The following is a 22,237-nucleotide window of genomic DNA, read 5'->3' as shown; positions in this document are numbered from 1 at the left end:
TATCCTGTGAAGTGCTTTGGGACATCCTCTTGACATAAAAGGCGCTGGAACAAATTTAAGGATTGATTATTATTATGATTTTCTCTATTTCCTTGTTTTTTAATGTTGTAATAACTTGGGATACCCACATCAATAGTATTACATGTACAATCTATTTAGAATAATAATAATCCTTGCATTTGATATAGCGCTTTATCACATCTTTGAGATGTCTAAAAGTTCTTCACAGAATACACTGTAAAGACTGTATATTTTGGGCGAAACGAGGCAGCCAGTTGCGCACAGCAATGTCCCACAAACACTCGTGGATTGAGTAACCAATTTTTTTTTGGTGTTTTTTTAAGGGATTGTTACCCCCAGAAAGCAATTCGCCAATAGACTTAACAACTGCTTACTGCTTAAATAGAGGTGTGTGTGTGTGTGTGTGGAGTAAGCAAACTTGCCTAACGTTTTGTCCTGACCTGCCCGGGAATCGAATCCAGCTCCTCTCGCTTGCAAGGCGAGCGCTCCAACCACTGCACTACCGGACTCCATCCGGCTAAAAACATAAGAAATTGGGAGCATTTGGCTTCTAATTTGGGAATCCAATTTGAAATAAAAACAAAGTTTTTTTTAAAACAAAAGCTACACATTAGGTTTCATGCTTGTGCCGGGCAAGCACAATTGTAGGTGGAATGTGGTTAATGATTGAAATGAACAACAGACCAAATTACATCCTAACGCCCACAACCTGCTACGCGATTACTATATATAGCGATCGAGATCGAGAGTGAACACGAGAGTGAGCTAGCTTCACTGATAGCAGTAACAGGCGTGAGTTTTTTTGTCAAAAATGTCCGTGAGAGGTATCACTGTATCTCTCTATAAAGAGGTGACCCAAGCTCAAGCTGACAGAGGTCTCACTAGGGTTACCAGCTACCTCAATCAGGATTACAGAAAGCTGAAGGCAGCATGTCTGTCCAAAAGGACACTCTTTGAGGATCCCTACTTTGACGCTGGTCCGAAATCCCTTGGATACAGTCAGCTGGGACCTGGGTCTTCAACAACCAGAGACATAGTATGGCTACGGCCCAAGGTAAGCAATGTACATTGGGACGTCCTCCCGACGTGAAAAGTGCTATATCAAATGCAAGGATTATTATTATTATTATTATGTTGATTTGTATTTTCTCTTCACTTTGGTGTCAACTTGGTCCAACTGATAGTGCTCTCCTGATCAGAATTGGTTAATCAAGTGGAGAGCTCACAGTCAAGGCTGACAAAGTCGAGCAGAGCTGCTTTTTCAGATGCACCGTCCTCTTCAGTTGAGGCGTTAAACCGGGACTCCACAGTGGTGTGTCCATTGAACCAGTCGTTGAGGCTAAGTGTCCTGGCTGGCAATCCGGGATGAGTACTTTAGAATGCATCAACACAGGTTTAAAGTCGCAAAAGGGCAATTTCAGAACAGAACCAAGTGTTTCTTTATTCAGAGGGTCTTCAACAATTGGAACAGGTTGTCAGGAAGAAAGGGGTTGAGGCCAGGATACTGGGACATATTTAAAGAGCAGCTCAATGACTTGATCGGTGGTGGGGAGGGGTTCTAGATAGTGCGATCAGGTGGGCCAAAGAGTCTTCGTCATCTGAACTGATCTTGTGACCAAGCTGTTTTTGATCAAGTCCAGGGTCCTGGCCTCACCCACTCTTCGTGGCAATAAACATTACAGATCTGAAATTGCCCTTTGCTTCTCTAAACCTGTGTTTGAAGTGTTTTGAGATATTGCAAAGTGACAAGGAACTATAAAGTATTTTTCCAATCCTCCCTATGTGTTAATATTTACCCAACAAAATCAATCTGCTCTTTATTATTGATTCTATTATAATCTGTTATGTGTTGGCTGTTGAATTGAGTTCCAGAACCATCTGTAAAAGGGAATCAGATAAATAATATTGGGAGAGAAAGCAGGGAATGGGATTAGAGTAGAGAGCTTCAATGGGGAGCGAGCACCAGCACAGACACAATGGGGAGAGAGCAAGGAATGGGGTTACAGTGGAGAGCTCCAGTGGGGGACACGATGAACTGAATATCTCCTGTGCTGTGAACATTCTGTGATTGAATCCCATACTACAGACTGATGGTTATTGATAAATTCTCTCTTTTGAAGGATATCTGCATGGGTGTAATGCCTGAATTCATCAACTGGTCTTCAAGTCGCATGGATATATGTCAGGGAGAGCTTGGTAAGTATTAGATTTCTGGTGATAATTGCTATACATTTCCAGTTACACAGCGCCCTTCACATTGCGTAAGGGTTCACTTAAGGAAGACATGTCAAAGTGCTTCACAATGCTGCCTGGGCACCCAACCTAGAACATGCATTAGCCTGGGTCGGTCAGCAGCACTCTGGCCTCCAGGCCACCTGTGGATCTGAGCTCTCCCACCCACAACTAGGGGGTAAGAAACAGAAAATGTTCATGACGTGTTTCTGTGAGCATCCAAGAGTGAAATTATCATAATAACAATCTGCGTATTTGATTCAGAATCTTTCAATTCAAGATGATGTCTCAACTGGAGTCCTGTAGCTCAGTAGTTAGAGCACTCGCCTCGCAAGCGAGAGACCTGGTTTCTATTCCCGGCAGAGCGAAATGTTGGACAAGTTTCCTTACTCCATACGTGTCTTTTTACCGAGCAGCAAGTAGGAACCCGGTTGTTAGTCGATTGGGAGATCGCTTTTCCGGGGTTAATAATCCCTTCAAAAAAAATAATAAATTGGTCACTTCAATCCATGATTGTTTGTGGGTCACTGCTGTGTGCAATTGGCTGTCGCATGTCACCCACAAAATATAGTCAATTCACTTTACAGTATGTTCTGTGAAGCACTTTGAGACGCCTCAAAGACACGATAAGGCTTTTGATATAAGGCGCTATATCAAATGCAAGAATTATTATTTATTAGAAATGTTTTACAGTATTCAGTGATTTGTGTTTTGTGGGCAAACGCGGCAACCAATTTGCACACCGCAACATCCCTCAAATAGCCATGAAGTGAACAATCAATTTTAATTGGGTTGGGGGTTAGTGGGTGGTGGGGAGGGGAGATTTTTGGCTAGGACACCAGGAGAAACTCCCTTCTCTTTTTGAGTAGTGCCACGGGATCTTTATCGTCTACCTGGGGAGCTCAGTTTAACATCTCACCTGAAGGACAGCACCTCAGACAACGCCACATAGCAAGTCCTGACATGGGGACAACCTCCTGACTCAGAGGCAGAAATGATGTGCCTGAGCCATACTGACACACACCTGATAACCATTGCAATTATTTCTGGCAGGTAATTGCTGGTTTCTAGCCGCTGGAGCCTCGTTAACCTTGTACCCCAAACTCCTCGCGAGGGTCGTCCCACAGCATCAAAACTTCCACACAGATTACGCCGGCATCTTTCACTTCCAGGCAAGTGTGGCTTTGTGCTTTCAACAGTCGGACATCACATTCAGGTCTCACAAGTCCCTGGGTTCAAATCCCGTCAGGTCCACTCCACATTCCCTCTGTTCATAAAACAAGCACCACAACTGAGAGCTCAATACCCACACAAAATCAAGAGAGAGAGAATCAGGAGAGAAAAGTAGAGAAAAAAATTAAAGACAAAAGAGAGAGATAATCAGAGTAGGAGATAGGATCAGAGAGATGGAGAAAGTCAGAGGCACAGACTTGTTGGCACAGTACTCCAATGTGAAACATTTTATTGTAGATAAGGAGGCACAACAGACCATTGTGTGTTTAAAAAAAACTTGTCTGCCAATAACCAAAAAGCTCAAAGCACTTAATGTTGACTAGCACCTGTGCTGGGGTGGGGTCGCGCTCCGAGATACTATCCTTCATGGAGGGCACTGTGTAAATGCTATTGTTGTTGCTATCATTGACCTGTTGTGCTTTCCACTTCCTAGTTCTGGCAGTACGGGGAGTGGGTAGATGTGGTGGTGGACGACAGATTACCCATCAGAGATTACAGATTGGTGTTCGTGCGATCCACAACCAACCAAGAATTCTGGCCATCCCTCTTGGAGAAAGCCTACGCCAAGTAAATACAATTCCATCTTGAGAGAAGATGATTCAGAGGGGACCTCATGGTGTTAGGGGGCAGTGGGGTTGAGGGGGTGGAGGCTGTCAGGAGAACGCTACGTTGTCGGACGCTCAGTTTCTCAGATGAGACGTCAAACCCAAACTACCTGTCTGTGCCATGAACAGGTGGTCCTTTTCTCACAGTGAGATTGCACAACCTCCAACTGTATCCAGACTCAATATTGAACCAAAATAGTGGGGTTATCAATCCTGCCAGTTTATACATTATTGGTGTGATCGTACTTGAAATTCTGCTCAAAGGTTCTGGTCGCTGCAGTACAAAAAGGATATTGCAGTGATTGAGAGGATAGAGGAGGCAGAATGATTGAGAGGATGGAGGGACTGGACTATGAGACGCGATTAAGTAAACTGGATATGTTCACACTGGAGAAGAGAAGATTGAGAGGTGATATGATTGTTGTTTTTAAGATTCTAAAGGGATTAGATAATGTAGACCATGGTAAGCTGTTTTACCTTATCCAGAACAGTAGAGAACATGTCCTGCAATTGAAGAGGGGAAATTGAAAATCAGTCTGCGGAAACACTATTTCAGTGAGCGAGTAGTAAATCTACAGAACAGGCTCCTTAGGGAGACGGTGGAAGCAGATAGCGTCAATAAACTCAAATACAAATTGAATAATTTCTTTTAGAAAATAATATTTGGGGATATGAGTAATTTGAGACATGAGAAGTTGTAGTATGCTTGGAAGAACTAGGTATCTTTGGATCTAAGGTTCCCAAAGCTTTCCCCTCTGCTGTAGATTAATCCATACAGAATTAATTGCTATCAACATCTCCATTATTATACCAAGTAACTCCCGACATGAAAGGCACTATACAAATGTAATTTTATTGCTGTTGTTGGTAGAACGGGGATTAGATGGACCTTGGTCTTTTTTCGTGCAGGCTTTCTGTGTTACCTTGTTCCTTCTAACCCAGGGGCAAGATAGCCACAGGCCTGACAACAATGGGTGACCACTGCTCCCCTTTTTATCCTGCTCACAGGCTAAATGGTTCGTACGAGGCCCTGAATGGTGGATTGATGGGTGAAGCATTTGTGGATTTCACTGGAGGGATCAGCGAGCACATTGACCTCAAGAGTAGTCCTTACAACCTTCTTGAACTGATCAAGAAGGCAGCAAGAAATCACTTCCTCATGGGCACTTTCATCGAGGTAAAGTTCTCCCTTGTCTTGTCCTCAAACCCCCCTCCCGCCCCATCCTCCCCATCCAAGGGATTATTTAGGGTCCAATGTGGGACTTCCATTAATTCCTAAATTCAAAACAAACAGCCTTCACTCAGGATAGAGTTTGGAGCATTCTCAAACTCACTCCCCAAGTCCCTCCCTCTCCTCGTTCAAGCCCTCTCCTCGTTCAAGCCCTCTCAAGATGTACCTTTTTGACTGCTCTTTCAATCATCTTTCTACACCCGCGCCCCCACCCCATCCTCCATTCCCCCCAATCTGCACCTCACCCCAACACAGGTGCCCAGCCATATTGTGGTCTGATGGGTGTTTGACATGTGCAGAATCTAATCAAAGAGTACCCAAACCAGAATTCCATGTTTGCTGGGTAACACCCTCCCAAATATGTGTTGTGCTTTACAGAATAGAAAAGTGGGTGATTCTGAATTAGTCAGGCCTGACGGCCTTGTAATCGGTCATGCGTATTCTGTGACAGGAGTTCAGGAGGTAAGTGCCAGCGCTCACATTCCGAGCAATGCAACTGTAACGCAACTCAGCCCACGGTTTACCCCTTCACCTCTGGGTCAGAAGGTTGCTGATTCAAGCCCCAATGTCGGGAGACTTTGACACCACATTCCAGCGCAGTATGGTGGTGGTTTTGGTGGGGGTGGGATTGGCACATTGTCGGGGGTGACATCCTTTGGCCTAGAAGTGAAACCAAACTCTCTCTCTGTGCCCTCTTCAGCCTGACATTAAAAATCCAACAACGCTATTGGAAAAGAGCTTTTCCCAGTCCTGGCTGATAACCCTGTACCCCCCAACCGATAAAATTACCCATTCACTTTGTAGCTATTTGGGGGATGTCACTGTGTGCAAATTGGCTGCTGTGTTTCACCTACAATACACAGTCATTTACACTTGACAGCAATCAATTTGTGAAGCGCTTTGGGACTCACCTGCTGACTGCCACACAACCAGTAGAGGGGCACTAGAGGAATCAGGAGCAGGACGCCAGGCTGGTTTTACCCCCCCTGACCTGGGAAGATCAGCTCCCACCAAGCAGCGGAGCCTGAGATCAGCAAAGGCACAGACCAGCATTCGAGCTGGCAAGATAATAATAATAATAATCCTTGCATTTGATATAGCGCTTTTCACGACTTCTCGACGTCCCAAAGCGCTTCACAGAACACACTGTAAAGTGAATTGACTGTATATTTACGGGCGAACGCGGCAGCCAATTGCGCACAGCAATGTCCCACAAACAGTCGTAGGTTGAAAATGACCAATTTTTATTATTGTTTTTGGTTTTGGAGGGATTATTATTAGGCTCTGTGTGGAGTAAGGAAACTTGCCCGAGGTTTCGCCCTCTGCCTGGAATTGAACTCAGGTCTCTCGCTTGCAAAGCGAGTGCTCTAACCACTGAGCTACAGGACTCCACTCCAAGATCATGCTGTGTGAGCTGCAGCTCTATCCACAACATCAACAAGGCGTGTCGTTCGCTTAACTTGTGTTTTAATTACTTTTGCATCAATTTTGTTGTCATTTTCACCTACAGATCATGAGTTATCGTAGGTCGATCAAGCTGCTGCGTCTGAGAAATCCGTGGGGGCAAATGGAGTGGCGAGGACGCTGGTCTGAGAGGTGAGTCATGAGAAAAAGGAGAAATTACTTAGAATGATCAGTGAGCCAATGACTAGAGGGCACCTAGTCCTGAGCCCATAAATATACAGTCAATTCACTATTCAGTATATTCTGTGAAGTGCTTTGAGACGTCCAGAGGACTAGAGTCCTGTAGCTCACTCGCCTCACAAGCGAGAGACCTGCGTTAGTTCCCCGGCAGGGTGAAACCTTGGGCAAGTTTCTTTACTCCACAAGCCTAATAATAATCCGTCAAGAAAAAAAATATTTGAAAAAGTGGTCACTGAATCCATGACTGTTTGTGGGACGCTGCTGTGCACAATTGACTGCTGCATTTTGCCCACAAATATACAGTCACTTCACTTTACAGTATATTCTGAGAAGCGTTTTGAGATGTCTCAAAGACGTGAAAAGCACTGTATCAATTTAAGATAGCAAGCAAACGGAGATTGGGAGAAAAGCAGGCAATAGTGGGAAATTAGAGAAAGTAATCTTCCACTATTGTATTCTTTTGTCTTGCACCATCAACACTTCTGTGATCTCATCATCTCCTGTCCTCCACCTAATTTTTTCCTTGTCTTTCTGTTTTTCCTTATAAACCGCTCCCTTCCAACATCTCCAGTTCTAACAAAAGGCCATCGACCTGATTATATGATTTCGCCCACAAATATACACCAATTCACTTTACAGCGTATTCTGTGAAGCGCTTTGAGACATCTGGAAGACGTGAAAAGCGCTATATCAAATGCAAGGATTATTATTATTGTTATTACTAACATTGTTCTGTGTTCCTATTTAAGGAGCAAGGAGTGGGATATGTTGGACCCCGCAGTCAAAGCACAATTGAACGTTAATATGGAAGATGGAGAATTCTGGTAATGTTTCATTCCCGGAACCCAGGTTCCAGATACCCAATACTCAGGGCATCATTGAGAATAATCTTCAGTGCCCTCCTGTGTTGCCTTTAGGACTTTGTCTTCTCTCTCCCGCAGGATGGACTTTGTGGATTTCCTGGAACATTTTGACGTACTAGAGATCTGCAGCCTGACCCCCGATTCCCTGGATGATGGCAACCCAGGAAAATGGACCATGAGCTGTCACCAGGGTAGTTGGAAACCTGGATTCAGTGCTGGAGGCAACACAAGCTATCGAGGTACCATACAATCCCACTCTCCTTCCTGTTTGATACACACTTGGCTCAGATGCCGTTGCCTCTGCAGCAGGAGGTTGTGGGTGACACTAGTCACATCAGCAACCTCAGTCGGGGAGCGGCGGCAGGACAGCGCGGGGAGGAGCCTGGGCCTACCGACCAGCTACTTAAACTCGACGCCGGAGCGAGTTCAGCCCCGGGGGGGGGGGGGGGGGGGGGGGGGGGGCGGAGCGGGGGAACTGCGACGTCATAGATTAGTTTTCAGGTACGTGCGCGCGCACAAAAAAAAAACAAAAAAAAACCCTCTGCCCCCCCCCCCCCACCGGGGCTCACATCAGAGCCCACTATGGTCCTGTTGGGTTCGCTGCCCCAATCTGCGGGATAATGCCATCCACCTGACCGCTCGCTCCCGGTCCCCGCGTGCGCACTGTGGCTGCCGCTTTGACCTGAGCCCCCTCACCCCCTCCCTCCCGCCCCCTCCTCTCTCCCCAAACCCTCCCCCTCTGCATCTCTCCCGCTCTCTCCTCCTCTCTCTCCGTCCCTCTCGCCTTCTATCCCCACTTGACCCTCCCACCCCCTCCCTCTGCTCCATCCTGGGAATCCTCCGCCGGCCGGGCTCACCGCGGCACTCGGCGTTGGCTGTCCAGCAGCAGCCACACCGACTGCCCCATTCCCCACCACACTCGCCACCCACCCCGGACACAGACCCGGGGAGCCAACCTCTCCTCCCTCATCCCCATTCCCCCGACCCCTGCCTCACAACCTGGACCCCCCTCCCCTCCCACACACCCTTCTGTCAACCGCTCCCTCCACATCGGACTGCAAAATGTCCGCTCCCTCTGCAACAAGGCCCTGGTCATCAACGATCTCATCCTTGATGAGAGCTTTGACATTATGGCCTTAACAGAAACGTGGCTCACCCCAGGCGACACCTTCCCCCTCACGGAGGCCACGCCACCCGGCTACACCTCCCACCACATCCCCCGCCCCAACCGCCGTGGCGGTGGTGTTGCCCTTATCTCAAGGACACCACTTGCCCTATCCCCCTACTCCACTGGCTCTTTCCCCTCCTTTGAGCACCTCACCCTCTCCCACCCCTCATTCCTCTCCCTTAAAATCCTCCTCCTCTACCGGCCCCCTAAAACCTCTCCCACCCTCATCTCTGACATATATACGGTCAATCCACTTTATAGTGTCCTATGGAGCTCTTTGAGACGTCTCAATCACATAATAATATCAAATGCAAGGATTATATATAGGTGTGTGTCTTAATTTTGTTTTTCGCACTCATCTTTCCTGTTATTTTAACTTAAAATCATGGCATTTCTTTTAAACCCCCTTACTAATCCTTGGATGCAGTGCAGCACCTGCTCTGTTGGAACATCCTAAATTGCTTCTCGGAGCTTTTTTTCCGTCCTGTGTAGTGATGGGTGTATTTCACAAGTGAAAGCTGCTGCCTAATTGCGTAGAGCAAATACCCAGTCAAATGGATGTGAAGTGAGTGACCAATTTTTTAAGAGGATAAAAAAGTGCAAATACAAATTATTTTGCTGTTGCTCTTTCCTGACTTTCAGATTAATTTAATTTCATGTTCTACCCATCCCCTGTGTTTTTCCTCTCACCTTCATTCTTAATTGGAACTTTTGCCCCATTAAAATTATCAGCACAACTTTTAAATTGTCACTTAAAGTTGCTTCCTTTGTTTTCTCACTCTTCCTTTAGTTCCTTCGATTTCTTATGTTTTGGGATTATCACAGATGGGATATTATTCCATTAATGGTTTATTGATAATTTGTAAGTCATTTCAACATCATTGTTCTTTACTCAAAACCGTCCTTTATCATTGGCTAGTGGACTAATGTGTTTATGCACCAACTCACATTTCCCTGGAGTGGGATGCATCACATCAGTGTGCTGTAACAGTGGTTGTGGAGAGTTCCAAGATCAGCTAAATTGTATTGGTATTGGAAAAATGTCGAGTAGCAAATTGGAAGATTAATCCTTGAGCCATGGTTTTCCTATATAGCTGTTAGCTCAAAGCAGGAGGCCTTTGAGCTGATATGTAATCTATGGAGACATAACAACAACAACTTGCATTTATATAGCACGCTTCAAGCCGGACAGTGTCTCGGAGTACTTAACAGTGGTGGAGCTGGATGCTGAGCCAAGGAGAGGGGGAAGGTGTCCTGGCCAGGGAAGGGAGGAGGTGTCTTGGTCAGGGCAATGAGGTGGAGGTGGAGGAAAGCGGACCTGGCCAGGGACCAAATGTGGGGTACGCAGAATACCTGAGGATCGATCGGGTTGGGTGAGGAAGTCTGAACCGCAAGAGAGAAGATGTTGATGGGAGGAGTATGAATTCAGTCTTGTCAACGTTCAGCTGCAGGAAGTTTGCACTCATCCAGGCCTTGATATAGATGGAGTCCTGTAGCTCAGTGGTTAGAGCACTCGCTTTGCAAGTGAGAGACCTGAGTTCAATTCCAGGCAGGTCAGGGCGAAACCTTGGGCAAGTTTCCTTACTCCACACAGAGCCTAATAATAATCCCTCCAAAAACAAAAAACAATAATAAATTGGTCATTTTCAATCTACGACTGTTTGTGGGACATTGCTGTGCGCAATTGGCTGCCGCGTTCGCCCACAAATATACAGTCAATTCACTTTGCAGTATGTTCTGTGAAGCGCTTTGGGACGTCCTCCCGACGTGAAAAGCGCTATATCAAATGCAAGGATTATTATTATTATTATTTCAAAACTCCTCACATCTCTTTGCCTATCCTCTGATCGCCTCATCATCCTGGGCGACTTCAACCTGCACTTCACACCCTCCTGCTCCATCTCCACAGACTTCTCTTCCCTGCTCTCCTCACTCAACCTCTCCTTACACATAAACTCCCCCACTCACAGTCACGGCCACCCACTCGATTTGGTGATCACCCGGGGCCTCAGTGTCTCGGATGTCACTATTACCGACAAGGCCATCTCTGACCACCACTTCATCTCCTTCACCACCTCCACCCCCCTCCCCACCTCCACCAGACCCACCACCATCTTCTACCGCCCTTGGAAGAAGTTACCCCCACAATCCCTAACCGATGCCTTGGAGTCCTCTGAACTCCTCTCCCTCTGGCCTTCAACCCTCACCGACCCCTCTTCTCCTCTCTCCCTCCTCCACAATACCCTCTCCTCCACACTCGATACTCTTGCCCCCATCACTTCCCGCACTGTCTCCTACTCCCGCTCCTCCCCCTGGTACACCACCCACCTCCGCTCACTGAAAAGCCAGGTGCGGGCTGCTGAACGCACCTGTGTCAAATCTGGCCTAACGGTCCACCGACAAATCTGGCTGGACCTCCTCAAAATTTACCGCTCCACTCTAGCCTCGGCCAAGTCGTCCTTCTACTCCAGGATAATCCTGGAGGCGAAGAACAACCCCAGGCTACTGTTTTCCACCACAACCCGACTCCTCCGTCCCCCCCGCCACCCCGCGCAGGTCATCTCCTCCAACCTTCACTGCGAGGAGATGCTGGATTTCCTTGAATCCAAGATCAAGGGAATCCGCTCCGCGGTCACTTCCCCTCCAACTTCCACCCACCACCCACCCCTTCCCTCCCACACTCCGACTCCTACCCATCCTCCCCTACACACCTTCGTACCCGTTTCCCCACCCTCTGTCACTGAACTCATCCTATCCCTAAAACCAACCACCTGCTCCCTTGACCCCATCCCCACTCCACTCCTTATCTCCCAGCTCCACTTTCTTGCCCCACATATCACTGACATCATCAACCTGTCCCTCTCCTCTGGCTCTGTCCCCATTCCATTAAAAACTGCCATCATCACGCCCACCCTGAAAAAACCCTCCCTTGATGCGTCGCAGCTATCAAGCTACCGGCCCATCTCCAACCTCCCCTTTCTCTCCAAGGTCTTGGAAAGAGTTGTCGCCTCCCAACTGCGCTCTTTCCTTTCCACCCATTCTCTTTTCGAACCCCTTCAGTCAGGTTTCCGTGCTGCCCATAGCACAGAAACTGCCCTGGTCAAGGTCACCAATGATATCCTGACCATCTGTGACCAGGGCTCCCTCTGTCTCCTCGTCCTCCTCGACCTATCGGCAGCATTCGATACGGTCGACCACGCTATCCTACTCCACCGCTTGTCCTCCCACCTCAACCTTCAAGGCACTGTCCTTGAATGGTTTAGGTCGTACCTTTCTCACCGTCTTCATTTTGTCTCGACGAATGGCTTCTCCTCCACCCCCCGCACTGTCTCATGTGGTGTCCCTCAGGGCTCTGTCCTCGGTCCCCTCCTCTTCACCCTCTATATGCTCCCCCTTGGTGACATCATCCGCAGACATGGAGTTAACTTCCACATGTATGCGGATGACACCCAACTCTACCTTTCCTCCTCTACTCTCAACTCCACGACCACCGATGTCCTGACAGCTGCCTGTCCGACATCGAGTCCTGGACGAGAGACAACTTTCTTCAGCTCAACGTGCGAAAAACCGAGGCCCTCCTGATTGGCTCACGTCAGCGCCTCCGCACCTCAGGCGCTGACACCATCAGCATCCAAGGCTGCACTCTCCACCTCTCAAAGCCAGTCAGGAACCTCGGCGTTTTGTTCGACCCTGAGCTGTCCTTTCTCCCTCACATCCGCACCACAACTGGCACCGCCTTCCATCACCTCCGGAACATCGCCAGACTACGGCACTACCTCACCCCTCACGCTGCTGAAACCCTGGTCCACGCCTTTGTCACCTCAAGGCTGGACTATGGGAACTCTCTCCTCGCCGGCCTTCCCGCCACCTCCCTCCACAAGCTGCAGGTCATTCAGAACTCTGCAGCTCGTGTACTGTCCCGCACCAGGCTTCGAGACCACATCACTCCCACCCTCGCTCGCCTCCACTGGCTCCCCATCCCCCAGAGGATTGATTTCAAGATCCTCATCCTCACCTACAAGGCCATTCACGGCCTTGCTCCCTCCTACCTCTCCAACCTACTATCCCCCTACCTACCTGCCCGTACCCTCCGTTCCTCTGGCTCCGGTCTGCTCCACGTCCCCCGCCCCAACCGCCCTACCATCGGTGGTCGGGCCTTCAGCCTCTCAGCCCCAGGCTCTGGAACTCCATCCCCCAGTGCCTTCGCCGCTTCCTCCCTTTCCTCCTTCAAGGCCGGTCTCAAAACCTTTCTCTTTGACCGAGCCTTCAGCTCCCCTCTCGACTCTCTTCCCCCTCCTCGCTCCCTCCCTTCCCTCCCCTCACCCTGACCATTTCCCCCCTCCTTGCTCCCTCCCTTCCCTCCCCTCACCCTGACCATTTCCCCCCTGCTCGGGTCATGACCCAACTGTGCAGTGCCTTGGGACGTCCTCCTGACGTGAAAGGCGCTCTATAAATGGAATCTTGTTGTTGTTGTATTAGCTCCAAACCTTACCAAACCCACATGTTCATCCCACAAAGTTCTACTTTGTAATCAAATCCAACCTCTTTAAACAGCTCACCACACCAGCCCCCCCCACCCCTCTCTATCGGTCTATGTAACAATGTTCGTGACACATTATGCTGTAACACATTATGTTGTTCATTGTGCGTTGCAGATACATTCTTCAGTAACCCACAGGCAACTGTAGCCCTGAGCGAGGAAGATGATGATCCCGATGATGAAGAGGTCGGATGTAGTTTGCTTATTTCGCTGATGCAGAAACACAGACGGCAACAACGGGAATTTGGACAAAACAATGTCGCAATCGGTCTCACGGTGTTCAAGGTATTAGCCCATCTACTATCCTGTCAAACGTTTGTTGGATGAGATGATAAACTGAGGTCCCGTCTGCCTGTTCAGGCGGTCGTTAAACATCCTATGGTGCTGTTCAACAAAACTGCCATGCGCATGTTCACCCACAATACACTGTATAGTTCAAGAGAGCGCTTTAAGACATTAATTTGCATGCAGAAGGCAATGTGTGAATGCGAGTTATTGTTCTGTTATTGAAACAGAAATTAGATTCGTTTCCCATGAGACAACACGTGTCCAGTCAGAAGACCTGCGTAGCAAGGTCCGTATTCACATTTTCCAGGAGTGTGGTCATACGTATGAAGCTGCCCCCTGGAGAGTACATCATCATCCCGTCGACTCACTCCCCCAACCAAGAGGCAGAGTTCACCCTCCGAATATTTACTGAGAAGCAAGAGTCTCTCTGGTTAGTATATGGTTCACTTCAGAAATTCACATTTCAGTTAGAATCCCCATTTGGTGCATTTAGCTCATAGGCACATCACACACTCTGGGATCAGGAGGTTGTAGGTTCAAGTCCCCTCCCCCCACATCATGGACTTTGTGATCTGTCTAGGCTGATGTTCCAGTACGGTGCTGGGGGGGGGTGGAAATGCAGCACCGAATTGTCAGAGATCTTCATCAAAGATCCGGCGCATAGTTGGAAAAGAGAAGGTAGTGTCTCTCTCAGCAAGTCAACAAACCCCTAGATTAATGGAGTAATTTCCTTCATGGCAGAACTAAAATGGCTGCCTAGATTACAGTAAACTCCTGATAGTTAAAATGTAAATGTACAGATTATTTGTGGAACATTACCATTAAACAGGCTGTTTCTTCATATTCCAGGGAGCTTGATGGTCAGATAAAAGCAGACAATATTTGGGTACAGTACCTCATTTTCCATCCCAATTTCTCTTCCAGTCAGCTAATATAGTCCTTCTTATCTCTTATCTCTGTGGAGTCCTGTGGCGTAGTGGTTAGGGCGCTCACCTCGCCAGCGAGAGGACCTGGGTTTGATGGCGAAACTTTAGGCAAGTTTCCTTCCTACACACGCCTGTGTTTACCCAGCAGTAAGTAGGAACCCAGTTGTTAGTCGATGGAGGATCGCTTGCCGGGGTAATAATCCACAAAAATAAACGTGGTCACTCAATCCACGATTGTTTGTGGGACACTGTTGTGTGCAATTGGCTGCTGTGTTTCACCCAAAAGTATACAGTCGATTTACAGAATAAATCTCTACTTAGAAGAACACGAGGTAATTAGAGACCCCCAACATGGATTTGTTAAAGGCAAATCTTGCCTAACAAATCTAATAGAATGTTTTGAAGAGGTGACTGCGAGGGTTGATGAGGGAAATGCGGTGGACCTTATTTACATGGATTTCAAAAAGGTTTTTGACACAGTACCGCATAAGAGATTAATAAAAAAATTAGAGGCCCCCGGTATTAAGGGGACAGTGGCAGTTTGGATTAGGAACTGACTGAGTGACAGAAAGCAGAGGGAGGTGGTTAATGGGTGTTTCTCGAAATGGAAGGAGGTGTGCAGCGGTGTCCCCCAGGATCGGTATTGGGACCACTGTTCTTTCTAATATATATTAATGATCTGGACTTGGGCACAGGGAGCACTATTTCCAAGTTTGCAGATGATACAAAGTTAGGTCGGGTAGTAAATAGTGAGGAGGACTAACCAACTGCAGGCAGACATACACAGAATGGTGGAATGGGCTGACATGTGGCAGATGGATTTCAATGTGTATAAGTGTGAGGTGATACACTTAGTAGGAAAAATGATAGGAGGCAATATAGGTTTGGTAGCTCAATCTTAAGGGGAGGTGAACGTACAGAGAGATCTGGGTGTTCAAGTAAGCGAATCATTAAAGGTAGATAAGGCAGTAAAAAAGGCATTTGGTGTACTGAGCTTTATTAGTAGAGCATAGAGTATAAGAGTAGGGATTATGGTTAATCTATACAAAACACTGGTTAGGCCTCAGCTGGAGTACTGCGTCCAGTTCTGGGCACCTTACTTCAGGAAGGACATTAAGGCACTGGAAAGGGCGCAGAGGAGATTCACGAGAATGATACCAGGAATGGGGAACCTTAGCTATGAGGACAGTGGAGAAGTTAGGACTTTTCCCATTAGAGCAGAAAAGGTTACGCGGGGACCTGATAGAGGTCTTCAAGATCATGAAAGGTTTCGACAGGCGAGATAAGGACAAGCTGTTCTGCTGGTAGGTGTGTCAGTGACCCGTGGTCACAGTCTGAAGATATCACCAAAAGAAGCAGAGGGGAGGTTAGAAGAAATGTTTTCACTCAGCGAGTTGTTGGAATTTGGAATGATCCGCCCGAAAGGGCAGTGAAGTCCGATTCGATAACAGCTTTTAATAGAGAACCGGATAGGTATCTGGGGAAGACGGGTTTGTGGGGTTATGGGGAGAAAGCTGGTGATTGGGGTTAGTGAAAGTGACGCTCTGTTAAAGAGCCGCACAGACTCGATGGGCCGAATGGCCTCCTTCTGTGCCGTAACATTCTATAATCTATGAATTCTCTTTACAATATACAGTCATTCTGAGAAAGCGCATTGAGGCATCTCAACGACATAAGGCGCTATAATAATAATAATCCTTGAATTTGATATCGTGCTTTTCACGTCTAGATGTCTCAAAGCGCTTCACAGAATATACCGTAAAGTGAATTGACTGTATATTTGTGGGCGAAATGCGGCAGCCAATTGCGCACAGCAGCGTCCCACAAAGTCGCGGATTGAAGTGACCAATTTATTATTGTTTTTTTTCTTGAGGGATTAATATTAGGCGTGTGGAGTGTGAAACAAAATATTCAGATTTTTAGTTTCAATGGTTTCAGATCTTGAACATTCCTGCAGTAAATTATAAAAGAAATATACCAGTGATATCAGCTTATGTGGAGGGTTTCTGATCTCTGTAAGCTGAGGGAAAGTGAGTAGGTAAATCAAAACTACCAAATTAATTCCAATGTATTACAAACTTAACCAGGAATAACTTAATTTCAGACTTGCTATATTTGTTATATCAAATGCAAGGATTATTATTACCTCATCGCTTCACTTCCTGTCTCATAATCCTGGTTCACGATGAGCTGAGTGGCCTCTGTAAGTTTCTATGGTACAGTGTAGACTCTCTCAATATTCCAATTAATTGCCCATCTCAGCATCTTCTCAGATCCCAGTGTTTGGGACCACTCCCTGATGTAAAAGGCGCTATACAAATGTAATTTGTTGTTGTTTTGGTCCCCATTTGGCTGGTGACGACCTCTCAATGCTGTTCTGGGTGAATCACTGATTTGGTTTCTTTTCCAGACATTTAAGACAAATATCACCATCAACGACAAGTTCAAAAGTCATTTTATGGCGACGGCTGGTCAGGTAAGAGCTTGCAGGCTGTCCAGATGTTTGGCTCCTTTTACCCGTTTCACTCACTCCCCTCCTTCCCCCCCATCCCACCCCACCATCACTCAGCTCTCCCCCATCACTGGAGGATGAAGGAAGGCCAGAGGGCAATGCGAGGAGCCCCGTGGGGTTTCTGGTGGGGAAACACTACCAAAAAGTTTATACCCCAAACTGTTAATAACGAATTGCATTTTCTTCTACAATTAGGCCATAAGCGTGAGGATGGTGCAGGAAACACTGAATGGTCTTCTGCAATCTCGTAAGCGGATTTCCTTCCTTTACTGGTTCGGCAAAGAGACAGTGGGGATGTGTGTGGGGGGGATGGGGGGGGATGGGGGGGGCGCCAGTGTGGGCCTGTTAAACATGATCAATCTCTGATCAGCAGGTCTCCCATCACCTGGGAGAACTCAGTCCAGACTGACACTCTAATTCAGTGCTGGGGGTGGGTGGGATAGAGGCGCTATTCACTATAAACTGAGCTCCCCAGTCCACACCCTGTTCAGGGGGTCATTAAAGATATTCTGCGGCAGTGTTTAAGAACAAAAGGGAGTTTCTCTCTCGGTGTCCTGGCCGACAATCCCGTAGATAAAATCCCTTCTACACTTTACAGCTGTTTGTGGAACCTCGCTGTGCACTTCTACACAGTCACTTCTACAGTAAACAACAACAATAACAAAATTACATTTATAGAGCGCCTTTCACATCGGGAGGATGTCCCAAAATCCTGTGAACCATTTTGAGACATCTTGATAACACTGTATTAAATGTTACAATTAGTAATTATGTCTTTTTGTTGTAGAACCAGAGTTGAAAACGAATGGCTTTTCTCTGGAGGCCTGCGGCAAAATGGTTCAGCTGCTGGATGTATCCTTAAAAAACTTCCTTACAAAATCCACAATTGCCTGTTTGGAATAGCGCAGTGGAGATGGTTAGCATCAACCTGATCAAGGTGGGAAACAGGAGCTTGGACGTCTCATCCGAAGGATGGCACCTCTGACAACGCCGTACTAACCAGAGCCTAAAACTGTGAGCTCAAAGTCCCTGACGTGGGGCTTGAACTCACAACCTCCAGCTGGGAGGTGTGAGCGAGGGAGTCACAGGCTGACTGCCACCACTAAGGAGAGTATATTAAAGTGAGAGAACATTTTGCTTAACTTTTGTTCAATGTCAGTTCAACAAGAATCACAAACTCGAGGTGGACGAATTTGCTCAGCTCTGGGAGAGGATCACACAGTGGTGGGTATGTACCCAAGTCAATCACCTCAGGGGGAACTATTGGCTCTGGGCAGAAAATTGTGTGTGTGAGCTCCCACGTCAGGGAGTACACCAAAACATTCACACTTGCCAGCAAGGCAGGGAGGGAGTCACTGCAGGGATTTCCCCCACCTCCCTCCCTCTTTGTCCACACTCAGGGAGGCCATATCTATTGTCCACACTGACATAGATGACTGGGAGCCCGAGCTGGAGTGGAAGGATTAGCTGAGGAGAGTGGGAGGAGAAAGGTGGCCAAAAGCATGGTCGGGGCAATGGGGAGGCAACAAGAGGTCACAGAGGCCATGATAGAACAACGAATCTCCCAGGGAACCGTGTCTGTGAATTGGCATTGTATCATCACGTGTGTGTGTGTGTGTGTGGCCACAGTGAACCTCACCTGCTGCAATTTATTTCTCTGTAGAAGATCTTCACCAAGTATGACATGGATCATTCAGGAACTCTGGATGGGTTTGAGATGAGATACGCTCTGGCAAGCGCAGGTAAATCAATGAGGGCAAGAAGGTTAACACGGGACAAACACTAACCCCTGGTTGGTGAGTCAGTAACGAGAGGGCATCGAGTTAAGATCATCAAAACAAGCTACCATGTGAGAGGCATCAATAGCATGCCCTTCACGTAATATAATGTCTTGTCTACCCTCTTGCAGGTTTCCACCTGAACACTCAGCTCAGTGAAGTCATCAACAGGAAATACATGGACGCAAATTACATGATAGATTTTGATTCATTCGTCTCCTGCCTGGTGCAGTTGGTGGGCATTTTCAGTAAGTCCAGTCTGGCACTAACTCTCTATTTTATCTACATTTGTTTCTCTCCTCTCGATTGTCCCCTCCTCTCTTGATCAGCTCACTTCATATTGCTCTGGTCAGAAAATAGGTCAATGTAAAGAATTAGCACTTTCATAAAAACACATAAATATGTAAAAAACAGCATCCGGATCACATCAAAAACATAACCGTGACGGCATTTCTAACCATGTTCCATCTCTTGCAGGAAAATTGAAAAGCCTAGACAAGAATGACACTGGAACCTTAAACATGTCGTATGATGAGGTAAAGGTGGCATTTGAAATATAAAATTATTCTTGCATTTGATAATGGTTTATTGCAAGTGGACCAATCAGAAGCAGCTCACGCAGCTGTATATATAGGCGAACTGATACATGGTGCGATTCACAAGATTGGGGGTTCAGGATTTTGAATTCACATAGTGAGTATAATGCTGTCTGACACTGTGGGCGGTGCTGGGGAGAAAATGCCTCACTGTCAGAGGCATTAATGTAAGCTCCCTGTTAAGGTAGGTGCAACTCGAAAAGAGACAATTTCTCTCTCCGTATCCTGGCCGACATTCCCACAGATAAAATAATCTGTCACTCACTTGACTGTGGGACACTGCTGTGCGCAAATTGGCTGACGCTTTGACAAAAAAATAGTCACTGAACTTCACAGCAAATTCCTGCTTTGTGGGATGGTTCTGATGTGAATGGCGTGATAGAAGTGTAAAATTTCAGAGCGCTTAATAGTGGCAGAGCCAGATGCCAAGACTGGGGGGAGAGAGAGCCCAAGTACATTCAAAGAGGAAGGACTTCAGGTGCGATCTAAAGACGGGCAAGGAGGGTGCAATGCAGAGGGATGGAGTTAATCTATTAATAATGTCTGGTTTCTATTCCAGTGGCTGAAGGTTGCCATCATCACCTAATGAGGAAACGGGTTATAAACCAACAGTCAGGAACAGAGTCACCGGCCCCATTTGCTCAACACCATGAAACTCGCACATCAACCTTGCGCTCCCAATAACCACAATTTTGCTGCCAATCTTCACTATAAATCTTTGCAAATTAATTCATTCTATAGCTTAGCAATATGTGTAATTGATCATGTGTATATTCACGCCTGCGGTAATTTATATCTTTGTATTTGATACAGCACCTTTTGTATTGGGCGCAAAACAGTTCACAGGAATCTAAGTGTAATGACTGTTTTGTAGTAGTTTTAACGTCCACCCGAAAAGGCATGGATGGGGATCTGGGTTTAACATCTCACGGGCAGTCCAGCACCTCCCTCTCTAAACCTACACTGGAGAGTCAACCACCATTGTGAGTTCAGAGTCCCCATCGAGGGCTTGAACCCATCAACTCTGAATTCAGAGGCAAGAGAAACTGCTACCGACTATAACCTCCAAGCAGGAAAATACTTCTAAAGATCAAATAATTCGGATGGAGAAAGCCCTGACACTCTCACCCCTGGAAAAGCCCGAGGCGAATTCCCTCTCTGCCTTGACAATGTGGGCAGCAATTAAAGGGGAAGCTCTCTCACCAAGCATTCGGAGAACGAAATGACAATCAGCACTGCCGCAGATCAGACAAAAGTTTAAAAACCATCCGCTTGAGAAAAAATATTTTCCCCACAGCTTTCTCACCAATTTCTTTTTGTATTCCCAATCCCGGCCATCAGGAGGCAGCAGAGGGCAGCGTTACGGGATTCTCCAGCAAGTGAACGAAGCTGAACCTGGTCACTCCTGTCGCAGCCGCTCTCCTTATGTTCAACTATGACCCAATAAACAGAATTTACAGATTGAAAAAAAATACATCTCCTCTCCTTGCTATCGATCGATCGGGTTTCTTGTATTAAATAATCAATCAATCAGGTAACCCTCCAAGGGTCAGGGAGGGAATAACCAGCCGGGCGAGGTTCCTGATCCTCATCTCTCAGGGCAGGAATGGCTATATTCTCGGTCTCCAGCTCAGTACATTACACTTTCTCTGTTGCTGACATGTGCAACTCCACTGCGAGCTCTATGTGAGGCTGCAGTGGACAGAGACTCCAAGCCGTGTCCTCGTAAACACTTTGCCTCACTTCTGTGTTTTCACTTCTACCGTCACTGCCTTGACATCAGTCCCTGTCACTAGTTCTGGCTTGAGATGGGCTTCTGGAGCTCAGTCATTGCAACTGCGAAGAGCAAAAACAAGAGAAACACAATATCTTCATAATATAATCTCAAATGAGGTTTGGATGAAGACTATTTCCCACCAGTTCTCCCATGGCAGCACATCAAATTGCCTCTTAAACATCCCGCATCCCTGGTTAACTCTGTTCCCTCGGCTTATTCCCCTCAGTGCAAAGAAATACTTCTTGGATCTATTGAAATGGACCCCCAACCCTACTCCACCCACCCAGACCAGCGTCCTCTTGTCCCACTGCCTCAAAATCAAAAACTATTATAAACAGTTTGTTTGTAAAAAGAGATCAAATTTGCTTTAAGATTCCATTGTTTATTACAAAACCATTTCTTTAATAAATAGCTTAATATAAATGTGTACAAAAATGCTCACTTGTTTTAGAGTAGGAGATTTAGACTATACAGTGGAGGGGAGAGCAGAGGAGGGGAGAAACGGGTGGATGGGGGGGGCGAAAGAGAGAGAGAGAGAGAGAGAGAGAGAAAAGAGCACGAGAGAGAGGTCAAAGATTGCCAGTTCATTCTGCATCCTTCATGGTTTGACAGAACAGTTGATGTCCTATAATGAAGTCAGGTAAGGCCCCCAAAATATTTCTATTGAAAATATCATTTTCCAAAATGAGGAGACATTTTCCCCCTATTCCTCCACGGCCCCTTTGAACAGTAAAACAAAATTGACAAGACCGAGCTTCGATAGTATATATACAATCATCTTGGTCTACAGGGTAAACGAGCGTAGGCAGAAAGTGGTGGTACC

General features: G+C 46.9%; 1 protein-coding gene across 1 annotated transcript; it reads left to right on the top strand.

Moving 5' to 3' along the window:
- Positions 1-792: 792 nt before the first annotated feature.
- Positions 793-21,109, top strand: LOC103189212 (calpain-1 catalytic subunit). The gene is made up of 20 exons (XM_007909543.2): positions 793-1,075; positions 2,142-2,217; positions 3,307-3,425; positions 3,920-4,053; positions 5,100-5,268; positions 5,701-5,784; positions 6,833-6,918; positions 7,716-7,790; positions 7,908-8,068; positions 13,653-13,822; positions 14,053-14,255; positions 14,675-14,711; positions 17,162-17,227; positions 17,459-17,510; positions 18,051-18,115; positions 18,423-18,491; positions 18,927-19,005; positions 19,173-19,289; positions 19,519-19,577; positions 20,197-21,109. The coding sequence occupies exons 1-20, from the start codon at positions 833-835 to the stop codon at positions 20,221-20,223; spliced, it is 2,091 nt and encodes a 696-aa protein (XP_007907734.2). The 5' UTR covers positions 793-832; the 3' UTR covers positions 20,224-21,109.
- The last annotated feature ends 1,128 nt before the right edge of the window (positions 21,110-22,237 follow it).

The sequence above is a fragment of the Callorhinchus milii genome, unplaced genomic scaffold (genome assembly GCF_018977255.1).
Source record: "Callorhinchus milii isolate IMCB2004 unplaced genomic scaffold, IMCB_Cmil_1.0 Scaffold49, whole genome shotgun sequence".
In the NCBI taxonomy this organism is placed as follows: Eukaryota; Metazoa; Chordata; class Chondrichthyes; order Chimaeriformes; family Callorhinchidae; genus Callorhinchus; species Callorhinchus milii.
Note: the sequence above shows the minus strand (reverse complement) of the source record. Positions and strands in the feature narration are given on the sequence as shown.

Coding starts and splice junctions, on each gene's coding strand:
- LOC103189212 (XM_007909543.2), top strand. CDS start 833: ATGTCCGTGAGAGGTATCACTGTATCTCTCTATAAAGAGGTGACCCAA. Junction 13,823..14,052: donor TCGGTCTCACGGTGTTCAAG/GTATTAGCCCAT, acceptor TTATTGAAACAG/AAATTAGATTCGTTTCCCAT. Junction 18,116..18,422: donor AAATGGTTCAGCTGCTGGAT/GTATCCTTAAAA, acceptor GTTCAATGTCAG/TTCAACAAGAATCACAAACT.